Below are 13998 nucleotides of genomic sequence, written 5' to 3'. Positions count from 1 at the left end.
ATCGAACGGCGAATATTTTGTTTTTATATTTTAGGGAATCTCTTTCACTCTCAAACTAGGCGAAACACCAGGCAGCGGCGCCCTGGGCGATTGTCCAACCGCGCCCCACCCTAACGCCGGCACTGACCACGGTCGTATACACAGGAAACGACATCGAATTTCGAGTGATGGGGATGTGTCCGCTAATGAGTTAAGGCCTTTGCACGTAAAAAAAGCATTAACCGTAACTGTAATTTTAGTCCATAACCTACGGAACCTACGTAATTTTAGTCCGTAACCTTCGGAATTTTACTTGGGTTGCTCCATCTGTCTGTACGTGTTGAAAACTACGATTACGGACTAAAATTACGGTTACGGTTAACGCTTTTTTACGTGCAAAGGCCTTTAGGCTTTCGTTCGCTTTATCGTCACTGTGCATCGCTGCTGTAAAGGAATACGTAGAGTACGTATCTCTAGTGATGAGTATGGACAACGTCCGACATTGACAGGGAAACTGTGGCGCGCTTTTCAAATTCATTCCTGTGATATTTTTCAATTGCAAGCCTCTTCATATAGGCTGTATCCCGATATTCACTGCCAGTGAAAATCTATAGTGAACGTGACGTAAAATATAGATTTTTAGTACTGGTAGTGAATATCGGAACGCAGCCACATTAACTTCTATATGTGAATCTGAAATACTACTTACTATACTTCGTATTTCGTACTTCGCTGTCGGATGTCGGGACGTAGCCAACGGTCGAATGAGAAAATTCATTTTTTTGAAAGGAACGCGTACTAATAAAATGGCTGTGTTCTCCAGAAGTTAGCGCTTAATAAGCGCTTTATGCTGATTGGATAGATCTAGAAGAATAGCTCTATTTCAGCACAGATCTGAAAGTATAATCCAATGAACGCAAAGCGCTTAGCAAGCGCTAACTTCTGCTGGACACAGGCACTGTGCGGCAAAATATTTCAAAAAAAATTCGAGATGCGCTTTCGTCGATAAAAGAGGAATACGGGCGTTGAAGTGTAAAAGAAATTCGTGATGTAAAACAATTGAAATTGAAACGCGTCAGATTTCGCCTACCGCGAAGCGTGGCTTGTCGAAATTGAGCTGCATAAATCTAGACAATCCGAAGAAACGGGAGGGAGAAAGCAATTCTCTCGTTCCGTCGTGTCGTGCCGAGCGGATTCGCCGCGAGGCGACGGCGTGTTCCGGACACCCGGTAGACGCGCGCGCGCTCGAGTGCAGACAGCTGCGCCCGCGTTCGAGCAGCGGTTGACCCGCGCAGTAGTTCTCATCGTGGTACGGCGCGGCGGCCGTGTCGTGGTGGTCGCGACCGCTCTCACGCGCGCCGACGGACGTTCAGCGTGTCGTCGGATACGGTTTTCGCGACTCGCTCGTAGGGGCAGCTCTCGCGTTGGGCCGATGAGGTGATGCGCGGTCCCGCGGCGGGCCCAGACTCCGGATCGCCCAGGTGAGAGCCGCGTCGCGTGTCGTGGCGCGGGAACTCGGTCGCGGTTTTCTGGGGTAAAGGGAGTAGCGAACCTCTTGGGGGGGCCCAGGTCCAGCGGGGGATCACGTGACCCGTGTGTTTACCAAAATGGTGAACGTCCGTGGTGCGATACGAACGGCACTGCGTTCCGTCCGCACGGGAGCGGCCGCGCGGCGCTCGGATGCGTAAATAGCCGCGATCAGCTGTGCTACGTGCGCGGAACGGTGAGACAGAAAGACAGCGCGGGGCAAGAGAACGAGAGGGATAGGGGTGCGCTCGCAGTCTCGGCGTCCCAATCGTACGGCGTCGTCGCCGTCGTCCCGACACGGCGTCGCGTCCCCCGGACGAGTCGATCCGCGGCGCCTCGGTCATCGCCGCCGTCCCCGTCGGCCCCGCGTTCCACGCTCGTTCCCTCTCGCTCGCGGGCGAAAGTTCGAAAGTGGACGCGCGCGATCGCGGGAGATGCCAGGAGCCGACGCGGAGGCGGTCACGGTACGACGATCGCCTCCTAGTCGCGCGACGGTGGCATCGCGCTAGACCGGAGTCTCCCGCGATGCCGCGCGCTCGTCCCGCTGCGCCGAGCTCGTCCTCGATCCGCGCGTCGTCCGCACCGTGAACTCGCCCCCGCCCCCCCCCACCCGCGCTCCGGCGATCCTGTCATCCTCCTTGTGTCGCGCCGCTGACGAGAGGGTGACCCGAGGCTTCCACAGGCCTAATTCCATTCGCCAATGATGCTGAGCTCGAGGGACACCAGGTACGTTCCCGGGCGGCTTGATCGGGGGAATTAACGCTCATGTCATGTCTCTTTCTTCTCCTCTCTGGCAGATGATCTCTGACATAGGGTAGTGCGAGCGAAGAGCACTTTGACAACAGACATCTAAATGTCAGGAGGTGTCCTCGCATAGCGCTGAGTGCTGCGGCCAGGCATTCTTAAACATGGCCACGTATCAAGTCGACTACCAGTGGTTAGTGCACGTCGCATACGCCTGTACACACGGCTCTTCCCCGCAAGCCACACGCAAACGTTGTAACTCGTTTCAGGGCTTATTCCATAATGGATTCATCCAGGATATCCACTTTCCTAATATCAATTCTGCTGATAGTTTACGGTAGTTTCCGATCTCTAAACATGGAGCAGGAGGCGAGGGAAAGAGAAAAGGAGAAGGAACGTAGTAATTTATTGACTGGGATTACGAGTAACAGCAGCGCCGGCAACCCGGACGGCGCCAACGGAGGAAGAGTCCAAACTCTCGACACGATGCATGCTCTCTGTCTACCTCTCGGTGCTTCCATTTCTCTACTCGTCATGTTTTTCTTTTTCGACAGTATGCAGATGCTCCTTGCAATTTGTACAGCCAGTACGTTCGGTAACAAATTCGATTTGAAACTTGCTCTGTTGCGACAACATGGCTTTGGCGCCAAGTGGCAACACTTGGCTTGTTAATATCGTGCGACGTAAGTTACACCGTTTTCTTTTGCAGTTATAGCTACGGTTGCATTGGCGTTTCTTTTATTGCCCATGTGTCAGTACATCATTAGACCGTGTTCCGATGGTAACAAAATATCCTTCGGTGTCTGCGGGAGATTCACGGGCGCGGAACTACTCTCGTTCTCGCTCAGCGTGAGTATAGTATGCATCTGGGTCTTGACCGGACACTGGCTGCTGATGGATGCGATGGGTATGGGCTTGTGCGTGGCATTTATCGCATTTGTTCGACTACCTAGTCTCAAGGTATCCACACTGTTGTTAACCGGACTGCTGATTTACGATGTCTTCTGGGTTTTCTTTTCGTCCTACATATTCAGCACAAACGTAATGGTTAAGGTGAGATTTTTTTTTTGCAAACTTCCCTAAGGCACTGTGTACGACGAGAAACACGTCGTGATCTTTTCAAGCAAATTTCCGACATCGTATTGATTCTGATATTATTTGCATATTTTTCTCACGACGACGCATTGTAAAGTAAAAGTAAACTGAATTGCACAATGTGTCTGTGTAATCCGTTCATAGAGATTATTCTATCACGCATTATTACACATGTAACGATGATATATATATATATATGTATTATCATTGTAGGTAGCAACTAGGCCTGCGGATAATCCAGTAAGTCTCGTGGCTAGAAGATTACACTTAGGCGGCGTGGCGAGAGCCGCGCCGAAACTACCATTACCTGGAAAACTAGTTTTCCCGTCGATGCATCAAGCGGGACACTTTTCAATGTTGGGTCTCGGCGACGTAGTCATGCCGGGTCTTCTGCTCTGTTTTGTCCTGCGCTACGACGCATACAAAAAGACTCAGCTATTGCCCGGCGGTTGCGAAACTGGAGTGCCACCGCCGCGCCACTTCAGCCGAATTAGCTACTTTCATTGCTCCTTGATCGGTTATTTTCTTGGTCTACTTACCGCCACTGTAAGCTCTGAGGTGTTCAAAGCTGCGCAGCCTGCCTTATTGTACCTTGTGCCCTTCACTTTGTTGCCGTTGCTCACGATGGCGTATTTGAAGGTACCGTTATTTTTCTTGCATATATTCCAATGACTTAAATATTAAGTATTGCGAGATGAGAGTAGGAAATTTGGATAAATTCTTTGGCCGACTACTCTGAATACACAAACGTATCTATATAGATCCCCTGTTCTCAGTTTTACAATTTAAAGTTGAATTGCTAGCAGTAAAGCTACAAAAGAACTGTAAATAGAGAATAAAGTCTACCTTTTGCTTAATCATGAAACATTTTAATAAAGCTATGATTTAAGGCCTAAATATAAAGATATTTGTTCAATATTAAATTGTAAAATCTTGCGAGAAACACTTTATACTTTTTTTTTCTTAATTATTCGATTTTAGATTGATTCGAGAGAACGATGCACGATTTGAGACACTACATAGAAATAAATCTAATTGAAAAATAATTAAAAAGTTATATTACAATTATAAAATTAAATCTTCAGTAATACTTTGCTTTATGAAACGATGTAAATATATGTAAAATGTTGTACAAAGTAAAGTACACAATTTTATGTACATGTTAATTCAATTTAAATTAATTTACTTTCAGGGAGATTTGCGTCGGATGTGGAGTGAACCATTCATATCTCAACAACCTTCTAAGCATATAGACGTTTGACAAGAGTCATGGGTCCCTATACATTGTGTTGCATTGGAGGCAAAACTCTTGCACGAGATTCACCGTCATTTAACCTCACACTTTTATTTTCATCAATGTCATTTAATGTAAGTAATTTTTTCTACGCATACTCACATGTGCGCAATTCATTCGCATTCTTTTTTCAAAGTCAATACGACGTACGGAGAAATTAATCGGATCTAAGCATCGATTATGATTTTGTTTTGCGACGCAAAAATTCATGTAAATGATACATTGTACCGCGTAAATAATTTAAATGTAATATAATGTCACGAATGTAATGTTAGCGGTGCAAAGAACTTTTTACCGAAACGAATAGAGAACGGAAAAGTCTCTGAGAATATTTCTGGAATGCCAAATGACACGTATATTATTGGCATTCTTTCTGTGTCTTAACTTGATGTTGAGTATATGGATAGACATTGTGCACAGTAGATAACGCAACCGATAATTATCGTCATTTCGAGCTAATAAGTAATAACTAAAGACTATGTATCATGCGGTTAATTTAACGAATGAAGGAAGATTGTTTTCTTCTACTAGAGTCATCGTAAGAGAAAAATATTCTCGAAATACTTTTGATCGAACAAAAAATATAGAGAACTAAATACTACTCCCGTACAATTGAGTTACAAGTGACTGAAAAGAGGAATATCGCAGAGTACCATTTTTTTTTGGTTTAACTATCACTACTCAATCAGAATCGAATTACTTGCGAATGTGTAGCTATGAATAGGATAATTTATAAACTGTTTGAATATTTAGATAAGAATCCAATACACATGTACGTGTAGGTTGTGACTTTGTTTTAAAGTTGGTTTAACGCTGAGCAACGTAGTAATACTAAAAGCAATTGTATATATTTATTATCGTTTTCATCAACTTTTAAGGGGGCACAAAGTTTTGCGATAATCAACGGCACGCTTTTCGATACCATGTTTCGTTTTGCTACTCGTTTGTTAACAAGTATCATATCTATTTCGGAAGTACAGTTCATTGTCATTCTCAATGTGTAAGTAGAAGACGAAGTACGAAATTGCGTTGTTGAAGATAACTACAGGAACGTTTGAACAAATAAGGCTTTCTAAACGAGCTCTTGCTATGGATAGGCCATCAGAAAGACTTTATATGTTTATTTAAGGACAAGACTGAAGATAATATGTATGAAAGCCAATTTATTAAGTAACTCTTCTGAAAGATAAACGAGTTTTTCCATTCTCTTAGATCAATCTATAATATCGTAGAGGTTAATGAAAAATAACATAAAAAAAATATATATATATTCTAATATAATAACATTACTGTGTATCTAAGAGAGGTGGAATTATAACTGCTTTCATATTGTTTCTTATAATAGGTTACGTAAAACTCATAATCATGGTTCAATTAGATATTTAACGATTGCCTGAATCATTTTTTATGTCGTCATACTCAGCGAATTTCTAAACTATACATACGTTGGAACAATCTTTCATAATTTACGGCTCTTCGCGTAAATATTATCATCACACAAGTTTTGTAAGACTACTTTTTCAGTCCAGTTAGAGAAAAATATACAATAGAGAAGCTAAAGTATTCGGCATGTTGAATTTAATCTGTATTAATAGAGAAACATTATATTAACATAGGAAAAGAAAATCCAAGTTTATTCTTACGCAGAGAAGGCATTTTTAACATCATCTCGTTAGCTTTGTAATGTTTTTAATATTATTTCATTCTTCATTTGCCTACCTGTCCATAGCACAAGCAATTTAGTCTCCATCGTATATTTCAGTATCAGCTAAACCATTTTTTTTACAACAACTACTTTTATAAAATAAGTAATAAGATATATTTTACTTCCTACTTCCTCCTATTACTTTATCAGAAAATTACGAAGATACGTTTGTAAAATGGTTTTAACCAATTTTCAACCAATTCAACATATACATTTTTTTAAAGAGTAATTTTCAACCGTGACTAATGCTCAAATCATCAATTTATCTCTCAACACCCACGATTTTTCTTTCTTCTTTTTTTTTATCAATTACGTACACTGCAACATGACATTTATGTTTCTGTAATGTACATTTTGAATTTTTTTTCTCTTCCAATGTACATACGAATAATCTCGAGAGGCAGAGTTCACAGTAAGATCTGCGTAATGCCTCCGTAAAAAGATTTTGCTTATCAAGCAAACAATTGAATGCAATGAATTTTGAATACGACGTAGCGTGTATCTTTAAGGAAACGTTCAAGTTTTCGGACATAGATTAGTGCAATATAATTTATAATTTATATCGCAAGAGATATCACATAATACTTTCGTCGTACTGAAGTAATTGTGTATTTCCCCGTTTTGCTTACAACGACTCCTTCGAGCGACGAGTGTTTTTGTACAAACGAAATTAAAGCATAATTATAGAAACTGTTTATAATAAGATTACAACTTAGTTTATGGTAAAAATGAGAGGTACATTAATTATATAATACTTTCGTTTTCTTCTTCTAATACAAACGAGAAACCGTGGTTTTTCGCTGGACATCCTAAACTCTGACGACTTATTTATTGACTAGAAAAGTTATGTAAATTTCAGAAAGTGTATATAAAATAAGTACGCAATTGTCCTTCAGTTTTTCCCACAAACTAAGTGACGCGGTAAAAAAAAGAACAGATACTATATATATATATACATATATATATATATTAGTGATATGACGTATGATAGTGACAGAATGATCAAGGAACAGGTTTAAATAAAAATCAAGAGTTAAACCGTATACACACAAATATTATTAAATGCTGGATATTATATAGGTAATATACTAAAGAGCACTCGCTTGTACCGTTGCAATTCTCGACTTGCATGTGTACAGCTATGTACATTTTTATATATAATAAAACCTGACCATTTTCACATGGTCGCGTTTGAAAAGTAAAGTTATTGATAACAAATCCGCACATAGTGTTCTTTTCTTGTGTCACTCTCATTAAGATATGTCTCAAGTTCAAGAGCAACACCTCTCTATTTTATACCTGAGTATTCCTACCTGCCACAAATTAATTTACACTCTGGTAGAAATTATACGATATAATTCTTATTCGTTAAACTTCAATGCATTCTCTCTTGTTTAATCATTTGCGTATATATTTATATATTTCAGATTGTGTTATTGTCTTGAGCTTACACGCTAGTTTGTCCTATCGTCACATTGTCCAAGTTCCTCTTTATGCTTTCCAAATCTTTCATATCCGACACCGCGCTTTCGCACTTGTAAACTACCAAAGAGTGATAGAAGTGAACAGCGAAGGCGACGAACACTATGAGCACGGGAATGACTATCACGGTGCTGGCAGTGGCGGCGGTAAAGGAGTAGTCCCAGAACTTGACCCAGCAGAGAATGGCTACCTCTACTAGAAAGAGAAACAGCCCGAGTATCGTGGAAAACACCCAGGCTAATTCGATGAAACCGCGCATCCTCTCATGGGGCGACTCTGTTATGAGGCGCGAGACCTGGAGCTTACTTATGGCCTCGATGTTGGGTAAGAGATACGTGCTGATCATCAACGCGAAGATGTGCACCGACACCAAGAAGGTGGTGCAAACGGCGAACATTACAAACAGCCATTCTGGCACCGCAGTCGGCTCATTTATTTGCAGCTCCACCATCGCCACCTGAAAATAAAAAAGTGAAATGCAGTTCACTAAAATCCTCGGCTACGCTAGAGGATATCTACGTTAGGTGGATGATCGAGCGAGAAGTGAAGCGGATTAAAGAAAGTGATATCTGCCTTATATAACCGCACAGATGTGCATGAAGATTACATAGAATTGTCGTCGACGTCAATTTAACCATTTTCAGGAAACGTTGTGTAATCACGTACAGCCCGCCGTAAGGTGGAGATTTCCAAGAAAACAGTCCATTTGAATGACTTTCAAAATATCATAACCGATTGGAAATATTTATTGCTTGTCACATAAACAGGAAAACTTACTTAACCGCCATTAATTGTACCAAGTCTTTTGCACGAACGTTTAACATATTTAATTTTTAATTCGATATTCAATATTCAATATTCAAATTAAAAGAGGCTGGAAATCTCCAGAAATCTTCACGGCTGTAGACAATGTTGTTCTGTACTTGAAAAGTCGAGCGACGTAATGTATGTAGTTAAAAAATAGATATATAGTTTGATAAGTAATTAATTAACATTCGTGTTTCTTTAAATATTATATTTACAACAAACTTTTTATTTTATTTCTCTTTCTTATTGTTAGGTGTATATTTTGTATATTTTTCAATTCATTTTTTAAATCGCATTAAGTATATTAATTTTAATAATTTTAATAATTTGGTACATGCGTAATATTCGTTGTTTTAGAAATCCTACACAGACATTTACATCATAAAAATACAGCGATCGCACACAAGAATAGATTAAAGAAATTTTCTTATGCATAATTACAAATTTTCCCAAATTTATATTTATTTTTTATGTTTTCTGCCAGTTTTAATGCTTAAAAAGTATATATTTAACGTATTTTGATAATATTCATGAAATTGACAAAGTTATAAATATCTAATTCGATAATCAAGTGATTCGAAAGGATCGATGAGACGAAGAAGGTCAGAATCGAAAGAGGAGGCAAAAAAATTGGAAAAATATTCGAGGAGGATATAAAAAAGGATATCTGCATAGCCTTGGAATGACTGATGAAGCGTAAGTATGAAAAAACTGATTATAATATTAAAACTACACACAGAAATTGTCTACAATATCTCAGAAACGGATTATTCGACTTCGAACTTTACCAAAATGTAGAACGTACTTCTTTTATCTCCCTATCGAATTACGTTCAACTTAGTTCCTCAAAATTTACTTTTTCATAATAGCAGGCAGAAGAGCAAGTTTTTTCAAAGTGCCATTTTATTATTTTTACGGTTGTGACAATTATATCGGTACGGATGGGTAGACACGCTCGTGGAAAACAAGAGGCACGTTGCTCTGACATTTCCTACTTCAAATAACCGACGAGTAATCACGAGCATCATCAATCAAACGTTTGCATCTCACCGTATCATTGCATCTTCAACATTATTAATAATAAGATGTAATAATAATTCACTTTCTATGCTGATCAAAGAGTTCTGAAATATTCGCAGACACAATGAACACAGAGTAAGTCGTTAGCCATAAAGATTTTTTAATTTGAAAAAATTTGCCGAAATTGTGCTTGTTTCGTGCTAGAAGGAGAGAAAACCACCCACGCGTCTCAATGGCACGCACAATCGCTTTGATACTGATATTTAATGTGAATGCAATTATTGTTCCGCTCACCATTGCGAATCCACTAAGAAGCTCGGATGTGGTTGCAGTTGCTTTCAGCTTTGCCCTGCTCATGTGAAGCCTCCTCCACGAGAGACTCTCGGGCCCGTCGTGGTCTTCGGACTCGGCTTGCGAGAACGATGTCTGCGGCGGCAGCGGCGGTTGCGGCACCTGCGAGCCCGTGCACGTACAGCAACACGTGTACGGTGCACTGTTGCCTAAAATCTGGCTGTTGGTATACGGACTAGGATACGAAAGATTGCCGATCGGTCTCATGTCCAAGGACACGTATCGATTGTTGTTGTGCCTGGTTCTAGACGACAAGACCAGCTCGCTCTGAACGGGGTACAGCGTGCTCCTGGAGCTGTGCGTGGAGAAGCTCGACTCGCTCATCGGGGTCTGCTTCGTCGACAGATACGCCAAGGACATCGGCCTGGACCTCTGCCCGCCGCAAGGATACCTCCACGCCGATTGCGGGAGATCGCTCTGCGTCGACTTGTTGAGCTTACCGCCTCTCACGTCCTCCCCTGTATCGCTGTTCGTGGCGCTCATGTTTAATCTCGCGTGATCCGCGACACTCGGTGCTCTCTCGTCCTGAGCGCAGTCGAGGAAGGCGCTCATCTCTCGGACGACCCTTCTCTCCCCCGTTCGAACCGGCGGTTCGGGTTTCGTGCAACGGGAAATCCTACGGCTATCTCTTGGAGCGTTTACGCATTCGGGACATCGTTCATCACTTTCAACGAGACGTCGAGCGATTCGAACGGATACTCGGAGGCACGCAGGTGTGTCAAGGTGTATCACATCGCAGGCAGTTCACTCCTGCTGCTCGCACAGAGTCCCTCATACGGTCGCATAATCGTTTGGATTACAAGTTAATCGTCTCGACATCGCCGACAGCGGCGATTCATCGCACAGTCAGGAATGTTGTGTATTGGACCATGTCGCTGTATCGCCGGCCACGAGCGACGCGTTCTGTTGTTATCTCTCTGGACGGTGTACAAGGCGTCGGGGAGACACGCGGCGGCGGATGCATGTGTGTGGGCACCGCACGGAGGACGCGGAGCGGCCGCGAGACTGTGCACCGGAGCTCCGACCGAAGACTGAAGGATCGCCTGGCCAAAGTACGGACATGACGTACCTGTCTGAATCATAACAATAGTATTAATTACCTTCGAGCCATATCTGCGACATAATAACCGGCCGTGTGGCCTCCCGCGCGTATCCGTGCGCGATTGCGTGGCGGGGCGCGATTCACCTCTCACGTGCTCGCCAAGAGACACCAATGCTGCGGCCAATGACGTTTGTTCCGCCTGTCTTTCGGAACGAGGCGATAAGGCGATCGCGGCGAAACGAGTCCGCCGAATGACGTCCGCGAGACGACGAGTCGCTCATCCTCGGAGGATAAATCGGAGGATCAATGTCGACTTTTCTTCGGCAATGCCCGCGACACTGGGATTGCAGATCATCACCGTCACGCTGTGGCCATTATTATGAGAAAATCGGCCCTCGCAAAAGCGCACGGCGCGGAATAAACGGCGGTATTATTTATGGAGGAACCTGCATTCTGACAGGCGGAATTAATCACCTGTATGCCACGTTGCCTCGTATGTGTGTTTACTACGTAATCACTGGAATATGCGGAGACCTGGTATAACACACTCGCTGGACTACGTCAGTTTAGCAGTCGTTTTATCTTCTTTGTTTTTCTGTTTCAGGAGGGAATTACCGTGCTTCAGTAAGTAAAAAACCCACGATTACCATTCCCAAAGATACTTTTGTATTCAAGCGGCGTCGATTCCGTTTGCCTCCTTTCATCTGACGCAAGGATACTCCGACGGCCCGTCGTGCGCTTCCACGTTGTAGTACGTGCGACGTGCGGAGAGAGGTTGAAATATTATGATTAATTGAAACATACAATGTTTTTTTCTCACGATTCCTCTTACCAGATATCCTCTGCGAATGTAGATTCCGCGATTGTAATATTAATGACTAATTCATCGAGGAATCTGGAGTCAGTCATTAAAATCTTCCCAGCAATAATCTCGGAAAAGGTCGTCACTTATCATATGTTCAATGTGAAATATTTTTCCAGTGAAAATAAAATTCGGCGAGGAAGTTGATTTAAGTTAATCGTGGAGAATGTGATTTTATTATCCTTTCGAAACGTACTTCCGTACGTTTGCTCTTCCGGCTCTTCCGGCAGTGAAAAGTCTGCCGATCTTGCTCAGCAGCTTGTAATTTGACTGCCTACACGCGGCGTTTTATCTCGAAATATTATCGGTTTGAAGCGACAAAACTATTAAACGATTTAATGATTTGGAAAGATAATTTTCATTCCAATAATTTTTTCAGCCCAATTACAATAAATTACCATCCATGAAAAATCAGATAAGTAACCGGCAGCGTCGATGATATAATGCGTACCTGCGGAAGTACCCGTATATAACATGCTTCTTGGTAAGACCAATATACGAGGATCGTCACAGATAACGAGCAGCGAGACAATGTAATACCGCGATGCGATAGTATTTTATGATGCGGATAGTTTTGTACGACGCGCCGGCATTCCTCAAAGTTAATGTATCCCGCGAGGAGAAAGGTTTCCCCGATTCTCTGCCTTTCACGCATCGACCTTTTGCGATAAAACTGGTTTTAGTATAGCGATTAACGAAAATGCAATCTGTCTACATGCGCTTTTAGACCGCAGCGACGTCTTAATTAAATTTCCGTAAGTGGCGTGTATTTACGTTTTTGTTTTCTTAATTAAGTTACTCCAAAATGTAGAACGATCGGTGTTGTTAAAGTGATTTACAAATATTTGCCTCCTTACGTTGGAACTTTCAGCAAGTCTTGTAATCCGTGCATACGCGAAGACTTTGGATAGATTGGCAATAAAAATAAAAATTATTAGTGCAACCGGAAAGCAGAACACAACAAGTTACGCAATCCGTGTGTCTTCGTGTGTATAAAAGTTACGTGGCTATTTGCGTGACAAAAATGCTGACAAAATCCTGTAACAAACGCGTGACGGGATCATAGGTACAGCACGAGAGCGGCAGAATTGATTCTGTTATGCCAAAGTGTTTCGCACGTGCTTGCACAGAATACTATTACATAAATAAAATATATACTTTCGCGAAAGAAACGTTTAATTCTGTGATAGGCGGTTCTTGTATAATGAGGATTAATTTGATAAACTAGCGATTATTGACCAAGATATGCATATAATATATTACTAATGATTTTAGAACTATTCCAAATGTTGTGTGAGTAAAATTAAAAATGTTACTCTTAACATATAATATAATTAAGAGGTACATAGAAAAATATCTGCAGTTTAAAATCATATGCTGCAAAGTTTTATCTTTTATATAACGCCATGTAAACTATAAATGCTCTATGATTTTATTTTTTACGTAACATTCGAATACTATTCATATTACCTTTATTGTTATCGCTGTAGATTCGTTGTATCTTTGTTGCTGTTTGATATAAAGTAAAAAAAAAAGACAAATGAAAGCCGTATCATCATTAGATCGGAGATACGATCTATGCCATGTGCGTACAATAAAGCTGAAGTGTTTGTCTACTGTCGCAACTAATAATTACACGTACATCTTTTTTCATTATTAAAAGATACGCATTGAAAGCATGAGATATCTGCCATGAGTTAACTTTTTTTTTCTGTCTTCAGTATCGATCCGCATTAGAGGAAAGTGCACAATTTACATCCATTTCTACCAATAGAAATTGTCTAGTCACGATTTAATCAATTCTTTCTAATTCTAAAAATTATCGATCCGGATTAAGAGGAAAATTTCGTATACGAACCGGGCAATAAAAACTGCACAATTTACGTCCATTTCTACCAATAGAAATTGACTTCAATCACGATTTAATTTAGTTTTTTTATTCTAAACATTATCAGAGTGATTTGAATCAAACTTGGATTACACATATTGTATATATAATGTTATTTACTTGTACATATTATTTGTACCTGCACATATAAGTAACGAGAAAATAAATTACATGTTAGAAACTCTGTTCTTATTTTTAAAAA

The 13998-nt window shown here is 41.3% G+C and overlaps 2 protein-coding genes across 6 annotated transcripts; one reads left to right on the top strand and one right to left on the bottom strand.

Moving 5' to 3' along the window:
- The first annotated feature begins 909 nt into the window (after nt 1-909).
- Nucleotides 910-7562, top strand: LOC105567648 (signal peptide peptidase-like 3). Its single transcript, XM_012022688.1, has 6 exons — nt 910-2232; nt 2304-2443; nt 2520-2836; nt 2960-3303; nt 3559-3984; nt 4538-7562. The coding sequence occupies exons 2-6, from the start codon at nt 2415-2417 to the stop codon at nt 4604-4606; spliced, it is 1185 nt and encodes a 394-aa protein (XP_011878078.1). The 5' UTR covers nt 910-2232; nt 2304-2414; the 3' UTR covers nt 4607-7562.
- Nucleotides 7381-13926, bottom strand: LOC105567649 (calcium release-activated calcium channel protein 1-like). 5 transcript variants are annotated; one of them, XM_012022692.1, is made up of 3 exons: nt 13379-13926; nt 9948-11077; nt 7381-8283 (listed from the first exon to the last, which is right to left on the bottom strand). In XM_012022692.1, exons 2-3 carry the CDS (start codon nt 10554-10556, stop codon nt 7792-7794), a joined length of 1101 nt encoding a protein of 366 aa, XP_011878082.1. In that variant the 5' UTR covers nt 10557-11077; nt 13379-13926; the 3' UTR covers nt 7381-7791. The 5 variants fall into 5 exon arrangements, with proteins under 5 accessions (XP_011878082.1, XP_011878083.1, XP_011878080.1 ...); XM_012022693.1 differs by lacking the exon at nt 13379-13926 and having other exon boundaries at nt 7381-8021; nt 8133-8283; nt 9948-11656; XM_012022690.1 differs by lacking the exon at nt 13379-13926 and adding an exon at nt 11521-11656.
- Between the last annotated feature and the right edge of the window lie 72 nt (nt 13927-13998).

Source organism: Vollenhovia emeryi, unplaced genomic scaffold, assembly GCF_000949405.1.
Source record: "Vollenhovia emeryi isolate VEMERY1.0 unplaced genomic scaffold, V.emery_V1.0 DF939136.1, whole genome shotgun sequence".
NCBI lineage: Eukaryota > Metazoa > Arthropoda > Insecta > Hymenoptera > Formicidae > Vollenhovia > Vollenhovia emeryi.
This window is presented reverse-complemented; position numbering and strand designations above follow the sequence as displayed.